This window comes from Mus caroli, unplaced genomic scaffold (assembly GCF_978045245.1).
Source record: "Mus caroli unplaced genomic scaffold, Mus_caroli_1 scaffold_2, whole genome shotgun sequence".
Lineage (NCBI taxonomy): Eukaryota > Metazoa > Chordata > Mammalia > Rodentia > Muridae > Mus > Mus caroli.
In genome coordinates this window covers 147572765-147597497 of record NW_028227257.1, presented here as the reverse complement: position 1 = coordinate 147597497, position 24733 = coordinate 147572765, and the positions used below count along the sequence as shown (strand labels likewise).

The 24733-nt window shown below is 47.4% G+C and overlaps 1 protein-coding gene across 5 annotated transcripts in view; it reads right to left on the bottom strand.

Annotated features, from left to right (window-relative positions):
- Ralgps1 (Ral GEF with PH domain and SH3 binding motif 1) overlaps window positions 1-24733 on the bottom strand; it is a 244145-nt gene that overhangs the window by 181854 nt on the left and 37558 nt on the right. For 4 of the 5 annotated variants that reach the window (XM_085835002.1, XM_085835004.1, XM_085835003.1 and 1 more), the window contains exons 3-4: window positions 24383-24490; window positions 12844-12894 (exon numbers count right to left, since the gene is read on the bottom strand). In XM_085835002.1, the coding sequence (XP_085691128.1) occupies window positions 12844-12894; window positions 24383-24490 (159 nt within the window). The remainder of the gene's footprint in view (window positions 1-12843; window positions 12895-24382; window positions 24491-24733) is intronic. The other variant, XM_085835005.1, reaches the window with a different exon arrangement.

Here is a 24733-nt window from a genome sequence, read left to right as displayed (position 1 = left end):
TGAAGGTACCCAAAGGGCGACCTCTGCTAAACCCCTCCAGACAAGGCTAGAGACCCTCAGTGAAGGGCACTGGCTGCTCTGGCAAAGGACCCACAGAGAACCCAGCAACTCCTGTCACCCCAGTTACAGGGGCTCCAATGCCCTCTTCTGGCCCCTGAGGGCATCTGTACACACATGGTGTGCATACATATATGCAAGCAAAACACTAATATCCATAAAATAAAATAAATAAATCATTTGAAAATATTTTTATTTCTTTTAAAACCCTTTCTTGAACAATGCAGAAACCACCCTCCATGGTGTTTGTCCAAAAGTTAAAAATCTCATGTGCACACAAAAGCCTACAGATGAATATTCCTAAGCTCTTCCTTCACAGTTGTCCAGACTGGGTAGGAGCAAGATGTAAGGACGAAACTATGGTACAGTACAGCCAGACATAGAGGACTAAGCACTAAGGAGAGAATGAGCACTGGTATCAGGAGACAGAGGTGTGATTACCTGGGTTAAAGCTGTCCTGAAGAGGCGAAACTCTGCCACTCTAAAGGGATCAATTAGTGCAGGAGAGAGGGAGAGTAGCATGCAGAGTGTGGTCAGGGCACTATGCGTGTTCTCTGTAACTCACATGTGTGTGTGCTGCCACACACTCCTCACAGTGGACGCTGATGTGTTAATTGATTCTAACTCATATGCTGCAACAGTTGGGGGTAGGCTGCCAAGCAGGAACTATATGGACTTTGTGCTCAGTTTTTCTGTCAACTGGAAACTTAAAAAAATACAAAGTTTGAGATTTTATGTGTATGATTGTCTGAATGTATGTCCATGCACAACATGCATGCAGTACCCTCAGAAGCCAGAAGAGGACATTATACCCCCAGTACAGTAGCTATAAATGGTTGTAAATTGCCATGTGGATACTGAGAATTGAACCCAGGTCTTCTGGAAGAACAGCCAATGCTCTTAACAGCTGAGCCACTCTCCAGCCCCAGCTTCCTTTATTATTACTATTATTTTATTTTATTTATTTACATAAAGGGTGCTCCCCTTCAAGTTCTTTCTCCATTTCCTCTCTCCTTTGCCTCTGAGAGGTGCCCCTACCCTGGGGCATCAAGTCTGTACAGGATTACAGCCTCAGTTTCTTAAAAATAAATTCTATTTAAAAGGAAAAGTTGGGCTGGAGAGATGGCTCAGCTGTTAAGAGCACTGGCTGCTCTTCCAGAGATCCTGAGTTCAACTCCCAGCAATAACATGGTGGCTCACAACCATCTGTAATGGGATCAGATGCCCTCTTCTAGTGTGTCATATACACAAAAATAAATCTTTTTTTAAAGGAAAAGTTAATGAAATTTACGCAAAGAAAACTTATGCCCAAGTGGTTCTGGAGTGAAATCTGTAAAACATTTAAGCAAGAAGTCACAATAGTTTTCTATAAGTTCTTTCATCCCAGCTTCTGCTACGAAGGAGACCAGCATTATACTGACACAGTGAGGTAGCTCCATGGATGAAAGCACTTGCTGCACAGGCCTGCTGACCTGAGTTCAAATCCTGGAACCCACAGTATAAGGAGAGAACTGACGCCCAAAAGTTGCCTTCTGACTTCCAAATGCATTCCATAGCACGAGTGTATCCTCACTTACACACCACACACACTCACTCACACACACACACACACACACACACACCAATAATTAAAATAAAAAATTAAATATTAGTTACCAAAACTATATATATTTTTATAGATATAAAATTACCAAAACACCTTATCATGAATAGATACAAAAATTCTAAAAAAAAAAAAAAAAAAAAAAAGACTTAATGAAATAAATCTAATAATCTACAAAAAAAATTCTATACCATGCTCAAGCAGGACTTACCAAGAAACAAAAGGTTGGTTTAATTTTTTTTTTTTTTTTTTTTTTTTTTTTGGTTTTTCGAGACAGGGTTTTCTGTGTAGCCCTGGTTGTCCTGGAACTCACTCTGTAGACTAGACTGGCCTTGAACTCAGAAATCTGCCTGCCTGTGCCTCCCAAGTACTGGGATTAAAGGCGTGTGCCACTACTGCCCAGCATGGTTTAACATTTTTTTAAAAGTCAGTCTGATCTAGGCAATTTCTCAAATGGAGTCTTCCTATCATGTGACTCTAGACTCTGAGAAACTGACAATTAAAGCTAACCAAGGCACCACGTGTCTCCATGTGCTTATATCTTCCATCATTTATTTTGGTAATCAGAGTGTTCTTGCAGGGAAGTGTCTCAATTACTAACCAATGTAATCAAGTCCAAGACACTATGGGCAGCACCATCCCTACGCAGTAGGTCCTGAACTGTATTTAAAAAAAGCTAGCTAAGCATGAACCTTGAGCAAGCCAGCAAGCTACATTCACCATGGCTTCTGCTCCAAGTTCCTGCCCAGACTTCCTTTAAGAATGGATGGTGACTTGTGAGCTGAAGAAAACCATTTCCTCCTGAGTTCCTTTTTTATCATGGTATTTGTTCCAGGAAGAGATGAAACTAGAACATAAATGTTCATGGTCCAAGTGACTCAACATCATTAAGATTTGATTCTTTCCAGATCCATCTATGGACTCAAAGCAAATATAGTCAAAATCCTAGCAGGCATTTGCTGCAAAACATAAACAAATATTTCTGAAATTCACATAGAAATGCAAAAAACTAGAATAGTCAAAAATTCAAAACAGCAGAATGTTAAGGATAAAAATCAGGGAATGGAGAGGGGAAGGGGGCTAGAGAGTCACTGACAAGGGGTGTTTCCCATGCATACACTGTCATCAAAACTCAACTCATTGCCTTTGCTGTGCTTAGTTTGTTATTTACCGACTGTGCCTCAATGAAACTGAAAAATTACGTCATTCAGTCTCAGGTCCAGTCTTTTGAATAATAATTCATGCCAGCATCCCATTCTGCAAGCAGAAAAATGCAGACTCAAAGGGGCCAGGTGGCTTGAAACAGCCTTTTTCTCCTCTGGGTGCTTAAATACTTGATCATACGACAGGCATGCTTTGGGATACACCTCTCATCCCAACAGTGGTGCTGACCATGGCTGGGGACTGTCTCTTTCTACCCTGTTGTAGATAGCCCTGGGGCTAATTATATGTGTCTGTTGTAGATAGCCCTGGGGCTAATTATATTTGATGTTAATTCCATTCTCCAGTGAGTGGTTGTGAACAAGGAATGAGTCAGCACTCAGGTGATTTCCTGTAAGCCTACTTCCCACCTTAATTTGTAAAATAAAGGAGAGCTGAAGATTGGGCAGATAAAGGGAAGGTGGAGCAGAAGGTGGGAGAGAGAAGAAGAAAATGGAAGAGGGAGAGGATGCAGAGGAGGAGGAGGAGGAAAAAGAAAAGCGGAGCAGAAGCACATGGCCTGGAGAAACCGCAAGTTCTAAGGGGTCTCATAAGCTGTGGAAGATGGTAGTGTAGCGGTAGATCTGCCCAATCTAGGCGCACAGCCTGTATTCATATTAACTGTGCTGTGTTTTCAGTGCTGGGGCATATTTGGGAGGAGATTTACCGCAACACTTGTCTCCTCTCTCAGATGAAGAAATGAGTTGTAGGTCCTCTGCCTACACAATCACCTGTACCCATACTATGAGACACAGTCCACCACCTAACCTCTCCTCTCCTGATGGATCTCTCTCTCTCTCTCTCTCTCTCTCTCTCTCTCTCTCTCTCTCTCTCTCTCTGTGAGTGGGGGGTGGCGGGCTGGGGGGGGGGGATGTACCACAGCATACTCATGAAGGTCAGAGGACAGCTCTGTGGAGTTGGAGTCTTCATCCACCTTTATGTGTTCTGGGACTCAAACTCAGGTCACCAGGCTCCTGGCACAGCAAAAGTCTTTACTCTCTGAGCCACCTTGAAGGCCCCTCCCAGCTATTTTACAGATAAGGACAGCAAGAGGAAAAGGCACTGGCCTTAGTTAGGCCTCCCAGCTAGAGAACAGCAGAGCCAGATTCCTCACAGATCTCACCAGCAGGGTTTGTCACTCCCTCCCCCATTACCCTGCCTGAAATCAAGCTGTTGCTCCTGAAGCCAGAGCCCAAACAGACTGTACCTCCCTGCTGTCCCTATCAAGCAGGAGCCAACCTGTGGGTGAAAACAGCTGCTCTGTGAGGCTCTGTTCTGTGTTGTGAGCAAGGCCTCTGTTTAGTGTCAGGTTATTAATTCACTTAAAAGGAAATTTGGTTTCTCACCAGTACTCATGTCATATCCATGCTCAAGAAAAGAGAAAAAATGAGTCTCAAAGTTCCAAAGTGCATTAATTCTGATGTGCTGCTGGCCAGGTCTACCTGACTCCTGTGTCCACCATGCCTCAGCTGAAGAGGACCCTTTTCTACTGTGTTTTCAGTGTGACAAGAGTCACTAGACAGGAAAAAAACTAGAGACCAAAGAACAAATGACAGCTGTAAACGAAGAGCAGCAGCAGCAGCAGAGGAAGGCCTTCAGTGCTTGCTGGCATCCACTCTGATGAGCCCTGTGCTAGGAGCCACCCTCTTCTCAAGTGCGTGGTGCTGATACCTCATTCTTTAGTTTGAACAGAGGGAAGCAGCACTGCACAGACAGCAGGCAGGAAGGGGACTCATCACAACAGTCTCCCCCTAAATACAGTCAGCAAACAACACTGGGCTCTGCAGTAGGTCCCAGGAGATGGGGGAAGAGTCCTGCAGTTATAATCTAGGAAGGAGGCAGGCTTTAAGCAGCAGACTAGTCAAATGACTACTAGAGGCAAAGGTGTCTACAGGAATGGGTTAAAGGAAGTCACAGAACCCTGAAGCTCTAGCTGCACAACTGCACCCCATCTCCTGAGGCATCTGGACACTCCAGGTGAAGGAGGCAGCCTGCAGGAAGTAAAATGGGTAGGGACATGAGGGAAAACTAGCAAGGTAGGCTAGCTATTACAGACCCCATAGGATGCTGAAGGAGTATGGACTGCCTCCTGAGTAGAAAAGAGGAGAGAAGGCTCTAGGCAAGTCAGGAAGATGGTCAGAGAAACAGGTCTCTGGCTCCAAAGGAAAAATGGGAGCCAGGGCTGACGAGTGCTTTGCCATCCATGAAAGAAGAAGTGGCTGTGGCTCTGCTGGGTAGCGTAGAGGGAGAAGTTCTGTGCACACTGCCCAGAACTTGACCCAAGAGAGGGCTTTCAATGATGTCAGTGAAACCTCGCTCCTCACCACAGGCGACTGCCTGCTGGCAGCTCTCCCCCCTCTCCCAGAGCCAAAGGGAATCGAGGACACGCAGGGTTTGTCCCCCATCCAACATTGATCTCGGCTCTCTGGAATGTCCATGTCTTCAGAGCAGGCAGCACAGCCAGACAATAGGCCAGAGGGTCAGCTCCTGACCCATACAGCAGTGTCTCCCCGAGCCCCAGTGCACCCCTGCTGGGGAACTGTGGGCCTGCACTGAGCCCTGGGCTCCTGCAGTCCAGCCTATGTACATAGCAGCAAGTGTCCCACAGATGGCAGTCAAGTCTCCAGCTCCACATGAGGGGAAGCTGAAATAATTCCTTACACAATGCCCCTCTGCCTCAAACATTTGTTCTCAATGCCCCACCTCTTCACTGTCCAGAGGCAGTCCTCTCTAAGGCTACAGACAGTGAGGCAGGAAGATGGTGAGCATCTCTTCAGAGCTAATGCCTGGCACCCAGGGAAGGTGGCTGTCCACTCTGGGTCTCACCTTCCTAGGTTACATGCCAAACTCACTTTTTTTTTCCTGGTTGTGGGTTCGTCCACAGTGCTGTCTGTTCTCTTGCCTTTTTGTACAACTCCACTTTCCCCTTCTTGCCCTCAGACCCTCATCTCAGGGCCTTTGTCAGCCCCTGCCCCACAGCACAGCCACCACCCACACGCAGTGCTCCTCCGTCCCCATGTCTACCTTCTCATTCTCCATGCTGCCTGGACCTCTGATCCTTTTAACCTCACTCCCCATAGGCAAAGTCCCGAGCTGTGCTAGGATCATCCTACTCTAGCATCTGTGTCCACTGCCTCAGGCCCTGGTCCTCTTCTCTGCTTGCCCTGCCCTCACAGCAGCTGGAAGCAGCCCTCACCAGCCTTGCCATTCTCACCACCACTCTCCAGATCTACAGTCCTGCAGAATCCTCTGACCACCCTCACCACTCCACAGAGGTCGCTCTCGGAGTAGACAGCTAAAAGGGGCAGGGCGGGGGAAGCTTTTTCCTTTTAAAAATCCTTACCGGGCATGGTGGCGCATGCCTTTAATCCCAGTACTCGGGAGGCAGAGGCAGGCGGATTTCTGAGTTCGAGGCCAGCCTGGTCTACAGACTGAGTTTCAGGACATCCAGGGCTACCCAGAGAAACCCTATCTCAGAAAACCAAAAAAAAAATCCTTCAGGGCTAAGCTCAAACTCTGGAGCTGAGTCCACCTAAGGCTCCCTGCCCTAACATGCCTAACATGCCCAACTCAGAGCCAGAGAATCTACCTGCCCAGTCCAGCCTCTTTCTTAGTCTCTTGCTCCCTGAAGATGCCTAGAGGCCCTGTGTTTGGCTCTGTGTGTGCTACTGAGTCTCTAGACCTAGGTTTTGAGGCTCTTTTCTTGCCATTCCTTTACTGTGGTCCTCACTATCAGTCCTTGTCCCTGAAGCTGTAGCCCTGATCTTGTAGAGCCTGAACACACTTTCTGTGATAACCAACTTGTGCAGCTAGCGCTCAGACACATGGGAGCCGTGACATTCTGCTTCTGCAGTGGTCTGGGCTGCTGGCCTTCTTGGCTCTCTCATTCACCCACCCATACCATGCTCACTGCATATTTTCCCCAACCCTCCGGTGCCCTGTGACCTGGTACTTCTTGTCCGCTTTTATTTGCATGTCTGTCTCATGCTGGAGTTCCTGTCATCCTTCTCTCTCTGGCCGTGGCACAGAGGACTGACATATGACTGAGTAAAGGTGGGTCTAACTACTGGGAGATCTGACTGTGGGGAAGGGGCGCCATGGGGAGAGGTGGCCAGAAACTGTGAAGACCAAGGGCACCCGGAGAAGCTTTGCATCTTGCTGAACTTGCTGGACACTCGGCCACTTGTGTATGTCCCAACTTCAGCTGGTGACAGAACAACAGACTTCTGGGAAACTCTTGTCTGTAGCCAGCATCCTTTAATGATGCCCTGGAGGAGCAGAGGATGGAAAGAAAGCCCCAGAATACCAGGCAGAGCAGCACTGAAAGCTGCCAACACCATCTGTCTTCATTCCACGTGAAACTCCTTTTTCAGGTCACGATGGTTAATATCCTCAACTCAACAGGGTCTCGAGTCATCAGATGACAAACCTCTGGGCAAGTCTCTGAGGGCACTTTTAAAGTTGTTAACTGAAGTTGTCCCTAAACATGGCCAGCAGTAGCAGCCCACGGCTGGGATCCAGTACTGATGGAGAAGGAGAAAGAGAGCAGAGCCTGACTGCTCACCACTCTTTTCCTGACTGGAGACACCACAAGGCCAGCTGCCTCACGCTCCATGCTGCCATGCCTGGCTGCCACTGGTAAACCGTGAACCAAAATATGCTCTTCCTCCCAGACTTATGTTAGTCAGACGGTCACAGCGGGGGAACTAACACAAGCTCTCCTTTCATCCCGGCCTCACCAATGAGATACAATCCCTCTCCCACTCCTCTATGTTCAAGGCTCCTCCTGTTACAAATTCCTCCTAGGGCTGGCTGGCATCTGGACACCAGTCCCAAGGGCTCGGCATAGATGCACAGCCACTCTGCTGTACCCTCCAGGGTGTTGCTCCTGACTAGGTTTTGCTGAATAATCCTGCAGTGAAGACCTCCCATCCACCACACATAAAGCCAGCTCAGACTGAGCAGCAGCAGTAACCACAAATGACTGACACTGACCAAGTTCCTGGGTACCTGCTGTGAGTTCAAAACAAAATCACAGCTCCCATGTCATGCACAAGGAAACTGTAACATAATGAGTAAGGAGTGGTCCAGCATCTTAGCTGGGATGAGAGCAGACACACCCATCCCAGTTCTGACAGATGTTATATATAGTTATTAAGCAGTAGCTCAACTCTGATAGCGCCACGGGCTAAGTACAGCCAAGGCCATGTCCATTTCCAGCTCAGTTTGAGAACAGAGATCCACCATGCTGGGGTTTGGTGCCTCTGCGGAGCTGTAGGAGCCTCCATTCTGTGGGTATGACAGACTTGGTAGGGAATACTGTGGACACAAAATGCTATGCCAAAACATGCCAGGTTAAGCAGGATGCAGCCACCAGGACCCCTCAAACGAACTCCTTCATGAGGTAGCATCACCCGAGCCCTGGCAGGCAGGCATCCAACCAGAGCCTGTTACCCGGTCCGTCCAGGTCCAACAGCATCCTAGCTATAAGCAGAATGCCACAGAATTACATGTATGTTAAGTTGCCAGCTCTTTATAAAACTGGTCACTTATTTAGCAGGGATCAGCACAATCGTGTCCCTTGCTTGTGACCTCCATATTCCTTATACTCTGCCAGTCCTCCTGAGTCCTGGGATGAGGCGCTGTGGTTAACCCCACAGAGAAGAGCACAAGTCCTAGTGCTACATTCCAGCCCCAGCTGTGGGAACCACTGAATTCAAATCTCCAAAAGGCTGAGCCCACCAGGCAAAACCCCTCTTTTTTACTTTGGGAAAAGTGACCACTGAGCATCCAGGAGACACTGCTCCTGAGCTGCCCTGGCCTGAGTCAGTCAGAAAACACAGTGCAAAGATGCTTGCCCTCACTGGGTATTGGCCCTTCTCCATTCAGTCAGGACAGATCCCCTGAGCAGCTGCTACTCCAGGCACTGAGATTACACCAGGGCCTCTTGGAGTACAGACCTCCAGAACCAGCTGCCTGTGACCACCTTCTTCTGAAAACCTTAAGAGGCAAAGAAAAGATGGAAGGCCCATCCCATCCAGAGGTGTGAGAGGGAGGAGGGAGAGACAACCAGAAGAAAGGGAACATTGCAAACAGAACCACAAAGTGGAAAACTTGAACCTGCAGTCTGCCAGGTAGTGACAATAATGGCCTTGCTATTTTAAAGCACCCAGCCCACCTCCACCCAGTGTGCATGCACATACATATGTCAGTGCACAGGCACACGTTAGGACAACGCAGGAAAAGTAACCAGTATTGTTAGGAACTAAAACTGCCATCCTCAAAATACAAGAAAATCAAGATCCATATCGAACATCAGGATAAGGACAGATAAGAGCTGGGAAGAGTGACTCACCCTCTAAGAAATGACAATGGCATGTAAGGAATGCACTCAGCCCTGAGGGGATTATACCACCACTCCTCAGTCACAGACCGGGAATGGAACGTGCCATCATGTTCCAGGGTCTGCAGAGCTATGTGGCTTAGCTGATGATGGGCTGGGGTCCTCTGGCTCAGTGCAGGTTTTATCTATCCGAAGTATTTTCACTGGGGACTAAGACTGATACATGCAGCAGTTGGTGCATCCTGGAGAGTGGATGTGTCAGGAGGCTGAGAGGAAGCTGGTGGGAGTTTGCCAAGCCTCTTGCCACCTCAGCTCAGCATCCACACAACTGCTCCTGCTCATTCTCACAAGCAAAGCTCAGTTCCAGGGCCAAGGTGGTACCAAGGCCTAGGAGAGGCCCTGAGGGGACAACTACACTAGCTATGAAGTCGGAGCTTTTCTCTTAGAAAATAGCTCCACCCAGGCTTCATACACCAAAAAGGACTAAAAGCAAGGGTACTCCAGCATTACCTTCTTCCATGCAGATTGGCATGCAAACACCATCTCAACAAAAAAGACTCACAGCCACGAGAAGGCCTGACGCAGGCCTCAGCAACAAAGCTGACACAACTCTGAGCACCTTACTGGGTCAAAATGAAGCAGTCAACGCCAGTGGGGTCATGTTAAAAGGTTTCAGGGCCAATGCTGACATCACCTGTCAGTCAAGGACAGGACATGTTATGTAGCAAAGGAGTGTGAGCAAAACTGAAAGAAACACTCAGGAAGTATAAACACCTACAAACTCATCACAAGGGACTGCTTACCAACAACAAACAGAACACACACACAGCAAAATCACTGTCATCATCATCATCACTGTCAGATACACATACATGCATACATACACACATACATACATATACACACATACATACATACACACATACATACATGCATACAGACACACAAGCATACAGTTGATGCTAGCTCCAAGGGTATATACACAGCTCCCATCACTTGTTCACTGGACAATTAGCTCCTGCACTCACATCACTGTCTGTAAGTGGACTTGTCCCATGGGAAGCTGAGAGTTAAATGATCACTGAGCACAATGCCCAGCATGTACCACAGATCCTAAAGCTTTGATGGTTCAGCCTTCCAGGACCGAAGCCTCTGTGCCTCTCATATACTTCCTCTGCAGTAGTAGGAGGCGGGCAGACAGGCCTGAGTCAAGTGTTGGCTGCATATTTTATCTATGTGGGGCTGAACTCAATCAATACCCTTGAAAGGCCTTGGGGTTTCACAAAGCCACTGCCACTGGTTTCAGAATGTGCTGCTGGGGTCCTGAGCTTTGGCTATCAACCACTCACTCGGAGCACACAGGAGACCCCACTGGAAGCCATGCAGTTGGAGCCCCCAGCAGGGAGTCCAAGATTTGGACTTAGCTTATTGGTTTTCATTCTGCACACAGCCAGGCCTTTCAGGCCTGGTCCCCAGAGCTGCTCAGCTGCTGGCAGTCCAGCCCATTCTCCTCTCACACACTAGCCTCTGCTTCCCAGGAAGTCTGCCCTACATCATACAACTGCCTTATTTATGTCCTTCCACCCTGGGGTGGTCCTATCACTATACGGCAGGCATCCCAAAAGGAAAAGTTCCAGTTTTCAGTCCGCTAACAATAACAACAGCAGCAAAGAAGTGGGGTGGCTCCCAGGTCCTTCCAACCATGGTCTGACAATGAGAAATGTCCTGCATTTTGGGGGTAACTTGTCATAGACCCTAGCAGTTCAAGCCTAGGTGGCTCTAAATAATTCATAGCAGTTGACTCTGGCTCTTCACTCTCTGACAGTCACCTTAATACCAACTGGGTTCCAGGCCCAACCCAGAGGTGCAGATTCATTAAGTCCCGGGGTGGTAGTCCAGGAATCCCATTCTTTGACAGCTGTCCTGGTGACTCAGAGACTTATACCTCCAAGATAAAATTTTAAAGGAAAATGAATGCATTTTAATGTCTGAGTACAACCTTAAGATGTCACCTGGCAAGGCTCCCTCCATGCTACAGTACAGTACCCCAGAGAAGGGTTCTGCCTGGCCCTTGTTGATGAGTCTTTGGAGTGGCAGACACCCTCCTGCCCTGATTTGCCTCCCAGTTACACCTGGACAGCGAGGGCCACCTGACAGACTGAGTCATCACGCTTGATAGTCAGGTTGCAGAACAAAGCTGCAGACATCTAAGGGGCTCCAAATCAAAGCTTTGAGAATATAATCAGAGCTAGCCTCACACCTGAAATCCTGGCACTCAGGAGCCCAAAGCAGGGTGATCAGGGGTTCAAGGTCATCCTTGGCTAGACAGAAAGTTCAAGGGTAGTCTGAGATATGTTAAGACCATAAGATATCTCAAAAAACTGAGGGGGGGAAAAAAGACAAGAGATCTAGAGAGACTCAGTTGAGAATGAAGGCAACCATCATATGACTGAAGGCAGCAAAGCTCCCGGAGGCAGAGGACTGTTACCTAGAGACAGTGAGCTGTTAGCTAGAGACAGTGAGCTGTTCCACACTAGGATGAGACAGGAAAAGGTGGCATCACCATGAAAACAGCATGCATAGCAGTATGGATTCCTCCTGGACTAGAGGGCTAGGCACTCTGGCTCCATTGAAAGTGGCAGTCACTATAAAGATAAGTGTGCTCTCAGCACACTGCTGGGGAGGGGAGGCAGGCCCCTCCTGGCTGTCTCCCCACCTGTAGCTCACCCACGGCCAGGCATATCAGCAGTGTCTGCTCATCCTGATCCCTTGGCCATAGCTGACTGCACACTGGCCACATGACAGCACTGGGCTAGAGAAAGAACTATGTTGTCAGTGTGGGAAGCTGTAAATGTGGATCCCTCGGGGAGGTCACATGAGGCCACCACACATGCAGACAGGAGAGGGAGGAAGACAGGAAGTAGAAGTTAATGGAAGGGACACTCACACCCAGTAGCTTTCCTTGTGTGTAGACACTGTGGGAAGGTTCTTGTCCCAGTTTGGCTTTCTGAAAAGGGTTTGTGTTACTTGCTAGCAAAGAAAAGGAACTCTGGGTAAAATAACTAAAACCTCTTCACCAACTAGAGGATGTCATTCATCCTCCTCACTTCTAAAGACCCAAAATAGCCGGGCGTGGTGGCGCACGCCTTTAATCCCAGCACTCGGGAGGCAGAGGCAGGCGGATTTCTGAGTTCGAGGCCAGCCTGGTCTACAAAGTGAGTTCCAGGACAGCCAGGGCTACACAGAGAAACCCTGTCTCGAAAAACCACAAAAAAAAAAAAAAGACCCAAAATGACTCTTCCCCTTTATCGCTTCTAAAACTGCACATATGCTTTTAATATAAACATGTGAGGTTTGCTGTGGCAACTAGTTTCAAAAACAGAAGCAAGGCAGCCACCAGGGTGTAACATCAGCACAGAGAAAGCTCCAGACCTAACAGCCCTCCTGTGCCTGGGACAAGGAGGCAGGCTGCACAGCACAGACTGAGGCAGCAGCCACTCTGCCCTGCCAGACTGGGCCAGATGGGACTTTCTCACCTGAACCCAAGTCCCAACTCAAAATGGGCACAGGTATCTGTAAGAACTTCATCAGATTACCCTCCCCAGTCCGAGCCTCAGTGGGATTACATCATGGTACAGACCTCTGGCTGGATGGCTTTGAACACGGGGATGTCCATCAATGTGATCTGACTCTACAAGAGAATAGGAATACAGGGTTAGAGGCTTGTAAACTGATACTTGAAAAACAGAAGTTTTAGGTATTCGTGGGGTACCATACAATGGCTGAACAGTTGTGTACAGTGGGTGACATTTAAATCAGCTTACATATATCTGTCTTCTTGGATACATCATCATTTCTTCATGATAAAACATGCAAAGTCCTCCCAATCTCTCTGCAGTAAGAGCTCAGCCTCTGCATAACACAGGCTGGGGCTTCTTTCTCCACAGATCAGTCCCTCTCTACCCCATCTCTCTTCCCAGACTCCCTCACTCCAGGAAGCCACCTTTCCATATATGCAACATACAAAAGAGAGCATGTGGCACATGTCTTTCTAAGCCTGATTGCTTCACCTAACAGAATACTCTCTGGTTCCACCTGAGTTGTCTCAACTGACAAGATTTCATTCTTTTTTTATGGTTTAATAATAACCCACTGTGTGTGTGTATGTGTCTGTGCGCGCGTACACACGCGCACACGCCCTATTTTATCCACGCATGGTTTACCCACTCCATTTATTTCCATATCTCGATATTGCAGACAGGGCTTCAACAAGTAGAAGTATAGACTTTTCTGGCTTTAGAGATATAGCCAATGCTGGGTGGGCTACTGCAACAAAGAGCAGTTCTCTGGTTTTCTGAGAAACGACTTGATTGTTGTCTGTAACAGCCCCACTAAGGAGCATGCCCAGTTACAGCACACACAGAGATTCTCTGCCTCCTCAGCAGTGGCTGCTGTCTCAACTTGGTGGCAGCAGACATTTTCCTGGAGTTAATGAGCTCTCGTGGATATAAGCTGCCTTTTTCTGATGACTTCTGGGCATCCTTCCACATTCCGTGGCCTCCTCCATGCCTTCTCTGGACAAGCCCACCAGGTCTACTGCTCAGTCATGAATCCTGTCATCTCTCTGTTTATTTTGGTTTCATTTGTGTTTTTTGCTGGTGAGCTTTCTGAGGTTCCCTATGCAGTCTGGATACTAACCTCTTGTAGAATGTAGAGTTTGCAAGTGTTTTCTCCCATCCTGGGGGCAGTCCTTTACCCTGCTGACTGCTTCCTTTGCTGGGAGAGTCTCTGTGTCTGATGTAACCCTGTTAGTCTGTCACTGCTTTTATGTCTTGCCCTCTTCAATACCCTAGAGCAGAGGTTTTCAACCCCTCCAAATGCTGTGACTCTTCAATGCAGTCCTCACGCTGTGTTACCTCAACCATAAAATTATTTTCGTTGCTACTTCACAACTGTAACTTTGCTACTGAAATAAATAAATATCTGATATGCAGGATAACCCTGTGTGAATTCGACCCACAGGCTGAAAACCACCGCCCTAAAGCATAGCCTGTCATGCCCGAAACTAAGTGGATTCTCCTACTACTTTCAGTTTCAGGTCATCTTTTTTTTTTTTTTTTTTTTTTTTGGTTTTTTGAGACAGGGTTTCTCTGTATAGCTCTGGCTGTCCTGGAACTCACTTTGTAGACCAGGCTGGCCTCGAACTCAGAAATCCGCCTGCCTCTGCCTCCCGAGTGCTGGGATTAAAGGCGTGCACCACCACGCCCGGCTCAGGTCATCTTAATACATTCAGAGTTACTTTCACTGCTGATGAGAGACAGGATAAACTTCTCTGCTGGCTGTCCTACCATATCCCTCCTATAACCCTGACCATGCCCTCCCTTTGAGTATGCGCTGAACTTACAGCTGCAGAACTGATCACAGTCATTTGGAAGGTAAGGCAGGGAGTAAGAGGAACATTTTAGTTTGGAAATATTTATGATACTTGGTTTCTGCTTCAACTATGAATTATTTTTCTAATTTTAAAAACTTCTAGATACAATATTTTAAATTTTCCATGATAGAGACACTACTATTCACATTTAAATAAAGTTTGACTTCTCTTCTGAAGTCTCTACCTCCCCAAAATTACATGGTAGAGAACTATTCACTTGAGATGTGTCCACAAACCCATCTAAGACCCTGAGCTGGCCCTCAGAAGCTAAGAGGCAGCTCTGTGAACTTGCAGGGAGTGTGGCATGGCCACCCCATTCCACTGCCCTCTTGCACAAACTGAAAAGCAAAGGGTGTGGCCCTCCCACAGCAGCACACAGACTCTGATGCCACTGATGGAACCAAAAGCAGATGCTCATTTGACCAGGGCCAAGGTCACTTCGTAACTTACCCATTTCAGTGTATCACACGGAACCAGGTGTCAGTCACCACATGCCTCTGAGACAGGGAGAAGGGCCATGGGCCTTTCTGACATTTGGTTGACTGAACCTACCTTGTGGGACACATTCAGACCCTGCAGTACACATGGTAGGAATTCAAAATAAGAGATGCAGAATGTCTGGTATAACAATAATAAATTGTGTGTGCATGCACACAGTTGAGGGGGTAATGATAAATGTAGCTAATGCAGACAGAGACAGGTCCATGTACCAGCACATGCATGCACAGCCCAAACACCTGGACATAAGTAAGGCCCACTGCTTTGGCTGAACAGTCACATGCCAAACTTGCTCTAGAGAGAAGGAAACAGGCTGTTACACTGAGCCACCCAAAAGCCTTATACCAAGAAAACACTGGAGGAAAATGGCAACATGTGTTCCCTGTGACCAGAGCCAGGGCCTAGGCACAGAACTATAGCCAGCTCCTGGCACAATTTAAAGGTGGTCTGACATTAGTGGGTTGCTGAAAAGCACAGAGCAACTGACCACAGCATAGCACCCTCAGAATCCAATAGAAGGGCCATGAGCAGGACAGTAAGCACCCTGTCCCTCCCAGGGCAGAGGGGAATATTGCCACTAATGGTACAAAGAACAATGAGGCACCTGACAGAATCCCAGCTCTTGTGCTTTTCCCATGGTGGCAAGGGTTGTGTGACATCTGCATACTTTGGGCCCAGTCCTCATGATGTAGGGAGAGTGGCTAGCGAATGCTGTAGGCCCACAGAGCACAGAGCTCCATCCTGGGCAGTATAGACAACTGCCACCTTTTCTGTTATATATACACCTGGGTTGTTATCCATGTACTACTACCATACCTGGCTCAATTGCACCACACAGGCTCGGAGCACAAAGACCTTTTGAAAACAGGAGACTTGAAGCCAACATTTTCGGGAACCTTGGAAAGCTCCCCTGTGCTTCTGTCCAGTGGGGACCAGCAGAGTGTGTGCAATGACACTTAGGAGAAGACCCAAGTCAGGGTGATGGAAAAATAAGATGTTCTCTTCCCTGGCCATTTGCTTACGGGTTTACTACAGAATTTCCAGGCAATGACAACATACCAGCCATGTGTCTGTACCATATCCTGATGCCAGCTTAGGCTGTCACATTGAAACTGTACTCTGATGGTCTCCTCAGACACATCAGTGGGAGTGGGCACAGGTTGATGGGTAAACTCTTGCTGTTTGAGCATGGATCCACAACACACTCCTAACACACTGGGCATGGCAGCATGTGTCTTTAATCTTAGTGCGGGAAGGAAGGACAGGGGGATCCCTGGAGCTTCCTAGGCAGCAGACAGGCCTAGTGAACGCCCTAGGTCATTGAGAGACCCTGTCTCCAAACATAATGGAAAGCAATCAGCTGGGCATGGTGGCGTACACCTTTAATCCCAGCACTTAAGAGGCAGAGGCAGGCGGATTTCTGAGTTCAAGGCCAGCCTGGTCTACAAAGTGAGTTCCAGGACAGCCAGGGCTACAGAGAAACCCTGTCTCGAAAAACCAAAAAAAAAAAAAAAAAAAAAAAAAAAGATGGAAAGCAATCAGAAGGGACACCCAGCATAGACCCCTGGCCTCCATGCCCATGCACACCAAGTGCACATGTACACACAAACAGGAAAACAAAACAACAAAAATACAAACAGTGTTGCTCCCAACACAGAGAACCTGTGTTTTAGAGACCTGCTCCATTTCTACCTCTCTACTCTGACTAGAATGGATGCAGTGTCCAAGACAAGACAAATAAATACCCAAGGAAAACTCACCAAGTCACCAATGTCACGATACTTTACGACCATGCCTAACCTGTTCAAAGGCTGCTGCTGAGCAATCCTTCCCCAGCAGTGTATGGCCTCCAGAGCTGTCAGGTACGTCCACAGAGATAGGGCCTGCAAGGGGAGGCCAGTGCCATTCCCCACTTGTCTGTCTCCAGGCACCAATTCACCCAGCACAGGGCCTGAACAGGAAGCACTAGTCAGACCTCAGGCAACTGGCCACACCTGCAATGCTTTTCTTCACTCCAGGGGCAGGGCCACTCTGCACTGAGCAAGGCTCTCAGGAGAAACAGCCAGTCATCACACACCACTGCATTGGGATGAATGTTACAGCCTGGGCGGGGCCTATCAGAACACTGTACGCCCCCCTATACACACACCCCAAGAAAAAGTGGTATGACATGGGAAACTGGCCGGTTAGGTAAAAAGAAACAAAAATGATGATAACTATACATACACGTTACTAACAGTACCACACTAAATTCTCACATACAAACCATAGCCGTCATGTGAGGGCTTTCTCAAGACCATGGTAAGTAAACAAGCTGCTGGCTAATATTGTACTGTATAAAAGAGCATAACTGATAGTCTGCCATTAGATCCCTCTACCAATGAACAGCCTCAACCTCTCACAGAACACTAAGCAGTCACTTCCAATGGTACTCCTGAGTTAAGAGCTCACAAGAACTAAGGGAGGCTGTAGCCAGAGCCACAGCCATGAGATCAACGACCAGAGCTACTGAAGTCACAAGCCAAGCCACAGGAGCACAGGAGGCCAGGACCACAGAACCACAGCCACGCAAACCCCAAACTACAGCAACAGAAGCCGAGTCAGAACCATGGGAGTCATGACCACAGCCCAACAGTGACAAACACAGTCATGGGAGGCCTTGACCAGGGGAGTTACAAGCCATTTGTGAGTAGATTATGGACATTTATGTCTTCTTCTCTAAATGCTTAGCATGTGCTCCTAAGAGCAACACAGACCACCCTCTTCCCTAACATAAAATTCAGAGCAAAATGACTGCATTCAGGAAACACAACCTGATGTACAGAGCATGGAACTACTAGCTATTCCCATACTGCTAAAGTAGCGAGTTCCCCTTGGCCCCGCGGGGGCCATGCCCTGGGTTTAGCTGTCACCTCCTAGGTAGGGAATGAGCTCATCACTGACAGAGCCCTGAGGAACACAGAAGAAGCACAGTCATATACAACTTCTACAGAGACCTAGGTGACAATACAACTAAGACACCTACAGAAGTGTGCCTAGATATTGGACCATCTGCTATAGCAGCAAAATTCTGAAATAGGGAATTGACTTTAAAATCATGGTACTTCAAACATCTGAATGTTATATATACATTTATTAGTAGTAGTGAATGAGGACGGGCATAGTGGCTCACCCACTATCCCAGCACTTGCAAGACAAAGGCAGGCATATCTCTGATTTCAAAGCCAGCCTGGTCTAGAAAGTGAGTTACAGGAAAGCCAGGGCTACACAGCAAGTGCCTGACTTTAAAAAAAAAAAAAAATGGTGATGTCTATCCACATTGGCCAGATACAACTAATTCCTGCCAATGCTGAATTTCCTCCTGACATTTCTGTCTTTCTATGTATTAAGGTTATTCACATCGCTTCACATACTCTCACAAAAAGTTCCCTCCATTAAAGCATTTGTGTTCTGTTGACTGCTGTGTCCTTCCAGAATGCAGGCTGCAGCTGCTGTCATGTGCACACACACATACATTCCGAGGATTCAAATACTGCTGTCAGGCGTGCGTGCTCATCATCCCTTGTAACTCTAAGAGGGTTTCCCTACACTTTCACGTAGCAGGCCATCCTTCCTTCCCCTTTCTTTCTATTATTTAGACACAGTCTCACTACGTAGCTTTGGCTATCCTGAAACTCTGTAGAGCAGGCTATCCTCCAGCTCACAGGGATCTGCCTGCCTCTGCCTCCTAAGGGTGAAGATTTAAGGTGTGCACCACTCTGCCCAGCTCCAGGGAACCTTTTCCAACTCTGTAAGCTTATGCATCAGCTGCATGTAGCATGTCACATGTCATGACATGTCAAAATCATGTCAGTGGTTTTGAGATTTCTCATGCACACTTTTAATTAAAGAAAAATCAACTCCCTTTTTAAACATGGTTCCTGGAGATTTGATAATGAACAAACTGAAATACCTCCGTCTCTTGTAAAGCCTAACTGTCTTCGTTAGGGTTTTACTGCTGTGAACAGACATCATGACCAAGGCAACTCTTATAAGGACAACATTTAATTGGGGCTAGTGTACAGGTTCAGAGGTTCAGTCCATTATCATCCAGGTAGGAGCATGGCAGCATCCAGGCAGGCATGGTGCAGGAGGAGCTGAGAGTTCTACATCTTCATCTGAAGTCTGCTAGCAGAATACTCACTTCCAGGGAGCTAGGACTAGGGTAGTAAAGCTCACACTCACAGTGACACATCTACTCCAACAAAGCCACACCTTCTAATAGTGCTACTTGCTACTACTCCCTGGGCAGAGCATATACAAACCATCATACCAGCCAACTTTTTTTTTTTTTTTTAGAGAAACTCCATTTTGTTCGAGACCGGGGATTAAACTCCAGTTCCAGGTAGAAAATCAGAGTCATCCTGAGCAAGTATCCTATGGCAACCCCCACCCCCACCCCTCGTTAGCAACAGCCAGTCAGGCTACAATAGCAGGGTGAGGTACACAGAGATAACTTAAGACATCCTGCAGAGAACAGACAACTTAGCCATCCTGTCTGTCAGGTGGTTTTGTCCTCCTGTTCAATTCCTGCATATTATGCCAGAAGTGCAGTTTTTAAAATATTAACTTGCTAGCCAGGTATGGTGGCGCACACCTTTAATCCCAGCACTTGGGAGGGAGAGGCAGGCAGATTTCTGAGTTCAAGACCAGCCTGGTCTGCAGAGTGAGTTCCAGGACAGCCAAGGCTATACAGAGAAACTGTCTCAAAAAAAAAAAAAAAATATATATATATATATTGAATGTTTGTTTTATATATATATATATAAACTTGCTGATCTGTAAGGAAAGTCCCCGTGTTTGCTGTAACCACAATAAGAACCCTGACCCCTAGGCTCTCATTCAGACCCACTGCAGTGCTAACAGTCTGAGAGACCTTGCTGGAAAGCCATGGTAAAGACCCTTCTGTGTTTTCTATCAGAATTGGCTCCGTGGTCATCTTTGGGTACCTGAAACTTGGGCATTAACATCCTAATCCTTACACCCCCAGCCCCCAACCTCTAACTAAAACTAACCAAAACTAACCAAAAGCAAGAAGTATTGTGGATAGCCTGGTACTGTTTGAATTTGATGCTAATTCAGCTTCCTGAAGAGGAGCTTCCTGGAACCAGGATTGACTCAGACTTCCTGTGACCCTTCTAATGAATAAAGCAATCAATCACTGGGCGAGAAAGAGGCAGAGAGAGGTATGGGCTTTTGGACAGGGATGGTGTGAAGACAAGATGTAGCTATAAGTGGCCCCTGGTCTAGATGGCAAACCGATTTGCTACTGGAGGATTTTTACTTGATATGGCTTACAAGGTAAGGATTCTAGTTGCTGCATCCAGCGACTGAATTACCTGTTGATCCTGAACTAAGTGTGTGTGGTGTTTTCCTTCATGTGGTGACTCAGAGAGAAAGGTACAGTGTCAAAGCGTGGGTTTACAAGAAGTGTACCCCAAAAGGCCATGGGAAGCATGGGGCTGGCGTGGAAACGACCTGCAAGTGGGAACTTAGCATCCTGGGTGGAGAGATTTTGGAGCTCTGGTCAGAGTCTCAGGAGATGAGAACAGGCCGGCCCACCTGCTAGTTCCTGTCTGCGTAGCATGGGTTGCATTTTTTTTTTTTTGTAATATTTCCTGCTACAAAGACAGAGAAAGAGGAGAGGAAGGAGGGAGAGGAAAGGAGAGGAAAACCAGGATATAGCTTCCCTGGGTGATGTCCCCTGAGTAATGGACAGTGCAGCTCTGGTGCAGTTAGCCACAGGACATGTAAAAAGGCAGCTTCCTCTCCAGTGATGACTTTCCAGTAGACTAGAATAACAAAGCAGACTGGGAAAACAATGGCACCTGAAGTACCAGGCCTTGTGAAAAGGAAACTGGAAAAATCTTATGAACCTGTGGAGTCAAGTGCCATCCCAGGCAGATTAACTGACTGTAGTGGACATCATGGCGGTGTCAGGCAGACCATGAGGAGGAGAGGGCTTCTGAGCCAGCACTGGCCAGATGATTGATGCAGAAAAGACCAATGACGCTTGGCTTTAGTTTCTCTATAAGAAGGAGACAGCTAGGGTTCTATTGATGTGATAAAACACCATGAGAAAAAACACTTAAAGAGGGGCTTGCTTACAGTTTCAGAGGGTTAGTCTATGACTATCATGGAGGGGAACATGGCAGCACCAGGCAGGCAGGCATGAACCCACACGCTTACATCCTGATCCTCAGACAACAGGCAAAAAGAGAGCCAGGCTGGCAAGGGCTTTTGAAACCTCAAAGACCACCTCCAGTAATACACCTCTTCCTACAAGCTGTACTTCTTCTACAAACTAGGAACAAAACTTTCAATGTTTTGTTTCAATGATTTGGGGTTGGGGGGAGCATTCTCATTCAAACCACCACATTCCACTCCCTGGCCACAGGCTCATAGCCACACAGAATACAAAATGCATTGAGTTCAACTTCAAAAGTCCCCATAGTCTTTCATGATTTTAACACTGTTTAAAATTTCAAAGTCCAAAGTCTCTTCTGAAACTCAAAGCAATCTCTTAACTATAAACCCCCTATAAAATAAAAAAGCAGATCATATACTTCCAACATACAATGGCATAGTATACATTACCATTCAAGAGAGAAAGATAGGAAATACTGGACCAGTGAGACTGAAAACCAGCATGTGAGACTCCAAATTCTACATCTCCACATCTGATGTCCCAGGGCTTGGATAACTTTTTGTATCTCCCTCTCCCGTTCCACCCCCAGTATGCCCTCTGCCAGGTATCCCACAACTCTGGCATCTCCAGAATCCAGCAGGGTCTCTAATGCAATCAAGGCTTCATGCAATGGCCTCTCTGGGCCTCCATGAAGCTCTCTTAAAATCTCTGTCAACAACATTAGTCCGAAACTCTTCAATTTTGTGTCTGACAGATTTTTTGGACAAGGGCAAAAAGTGACCACATTCTTTGGCAAAAATATCACATGAAAGGTCTCTACCCTAGGCATTCCGACCGCCTCTGAAACCTCTCACATGTCAGGCCTCCACAGTCCACACTGCTCTGTCTCCCATGCTCTCACCAGGATAGTCCACTGAGCCTTCTGATAGCCTTCTTAGAGCTTTCTAGTCCAAAGTCCTCCATATTTCCCCCAAAATAGCATTTAGGAAAGTCCCTAAATGGACTAACCTTGTTATTTGGCTTCTGTAGTTCTGCTTCTGACTAACTGATCTTGTTAACTGAATATGTCAGTCCAAGATATAAATTATGTGCTTAAAAGCTCACCTTGAGCATGGCGGTGGTGGCGCACACCTTTAATCCCAGCACTTGGGAGGCAGAGGCAGGTGGATTTCTGAGTTCGAGGCCAGCCTGGTCTACAAAGTGAGTTCCAGGACAGCCAGGGAGGGCTACACAGAGAAACCCTGTCTCAAAAAAACAAAACAACAAAAAAAAGCTCACCTTGAAAAAGACTCAAGACTACACTCAGGTCCCAAAAGCCTAGGCAGAAGTCTAATAAAGACTTTCCATTGGCTTGAACCACTGTGTCTGAGTGGCCTTCTCTGATGGATACCTCACAACATCATAGTAATACCCCGGTGCCTGGGTACCAATTTAGTTACTGTTCTATCGTTTTGAGGAGACACCATGACCAAGGCAAGTTATAAAAAAGGAAACATTTAGTTGGGGGAACTTACTTATAGTTTCAGAGGGTTAGTCCCTCAGGCAGCAAGCAGAGAGACTGGGCTGGCAAGGGCTTCTGAAACCTCAAAAGCCATCTTCAGTGACACACCTCCTCCAAACAAGGCCACACCTCCTAATCCTTCCTAAAAAGTTCCACTGACTCAGAACCAAACATTCAGATATATGAGCTTATTAGAGCCACTGTCATTCAAACCACCACAGAAAATCAGACAAGAGTCTCATCTCACTGCTGTGAGGACTGAAGTCTTTCAGTCCATATGTTTAGTAAGCACCTATTATCAGCACATTTTGGACACAAAAACTCGAGAGACATGTCAGGTCCTGTCCCTAGATTCATCTTCCAGTGCAGGAAACACAGTGATAAAGCAGGTCACACAGCAATGTTATATCAAGTAGTAACTGTTGTTCTGAAAAGCACAAGCAGGAGGAGAGCGATGACGGCCCTGTCAGCCCAGGCAAGCCTCACAGAGGACGATGGAAACACAGAGAGGCTGAGGACACAGGGAGGCTGAGGCCGGAGGCTGTGAGAGTGGATTGGAAATATGACTAGAATATAGCTGCAGAGGCAAGGGAGGGGCAGGAGAAGGCATGGCCAGACTCTAGGGCAGGATACTGCAGGCCTCAGGAGTAAGGCTGGAGCAATGAGCCATTGGAATGAGAACTGACTGTTGTATGGGGGGGGGGGCAGGGTAGGGGGTTTCCTATAGAAGCCAGAGAGCTGGGTTTCCAGGTACTAGAGTTACAGAGAGTTGTGAACTAGCCACCTGACATGGGTACGGGAACAGAACTTAAATCCTCCATAAAAGTGAGACACACTTTAACCTCTTAACTACTGTGCCATCTCTCCAGAACCTTTAGACATACTGAAGGCTCTGCAGAGCCTAACTAAATGAATATGGAAGCCCAAGATGGCACAGCTTCAAAGTATGGATCATTGGCATGGTCCTGTAGTTGGCATGGACCCTCCATATAGTGGGAGACCAGAAAGAAGTGGGCATGTCAGTGAACAGCCAATGCTCTGCAGAGAAACACGGCCCTTGGAACAGTTCTCAAAATCGGGCTTGAAGTTACCCAGTGCCAGCATTCCCCAAGGGAAGGAAGCATCATGGGATGCCAGCTCTGCTCCACTAAGGGATCATGCCTTGTCAGAGCAGCAGTCAAACACAGGCTGCAGGAGATGGCACATAAACACACAGAAGGTGGAATAAACAGGAAGGAGGAAAACTGAAATCACACACTGTGTCCACAGCTGGAAAGTGTAGTGAGCAATATGGCTGGCCTTGTGAAACATGTCAGCAACAGGTCCAAACCTTCACCAAATGTGCCTGTGTGCAGTGTGCTGTGTGTGCTCTGTCACTGGGCTGAGCCCTGCTCCTTCTCTTGCTCTGTGTGCTTCCCAAGGCTGCCAATTATAAACCAAAAGCATCCTTTATCCATCACGTGCTCTTCTACTGTGTACACATGTGGCATTCCCAACCTGTGACTCCCTTTAACCCCCTGTGACAGCATCACTGTCCCCATCAGTTCCAAGTTACTTACGGCAAACTCCTCGGGAGTCACTTTCAGAACGTCGAAGACGACAGCATCGTAGCTCTTGCTGGCATAGTCGCAGCTCTGGCCCTCCAGTGAGTCTGAGCTGCTGCTGCCCTATGGAGAAGGCAAAGAGAAATGCCACCGGGCTGGTCTGGCCTGAGGCTGCTGCCATCCCAAACCACCCCAGAGAGGGTGTCTTAGTTAGGGTTTTACTGCTGTGAACAGACACCATGATCAAGGCAAGTCTTATAAAAAAACAACATTTAATTGGGGCTGGCTTACAGGTTCAAAGGTTCAGTCCATTATCATCAAGGTGGGAGCATGGCAGTATCCAGGCACGCATGGTGCAGGCAGAGC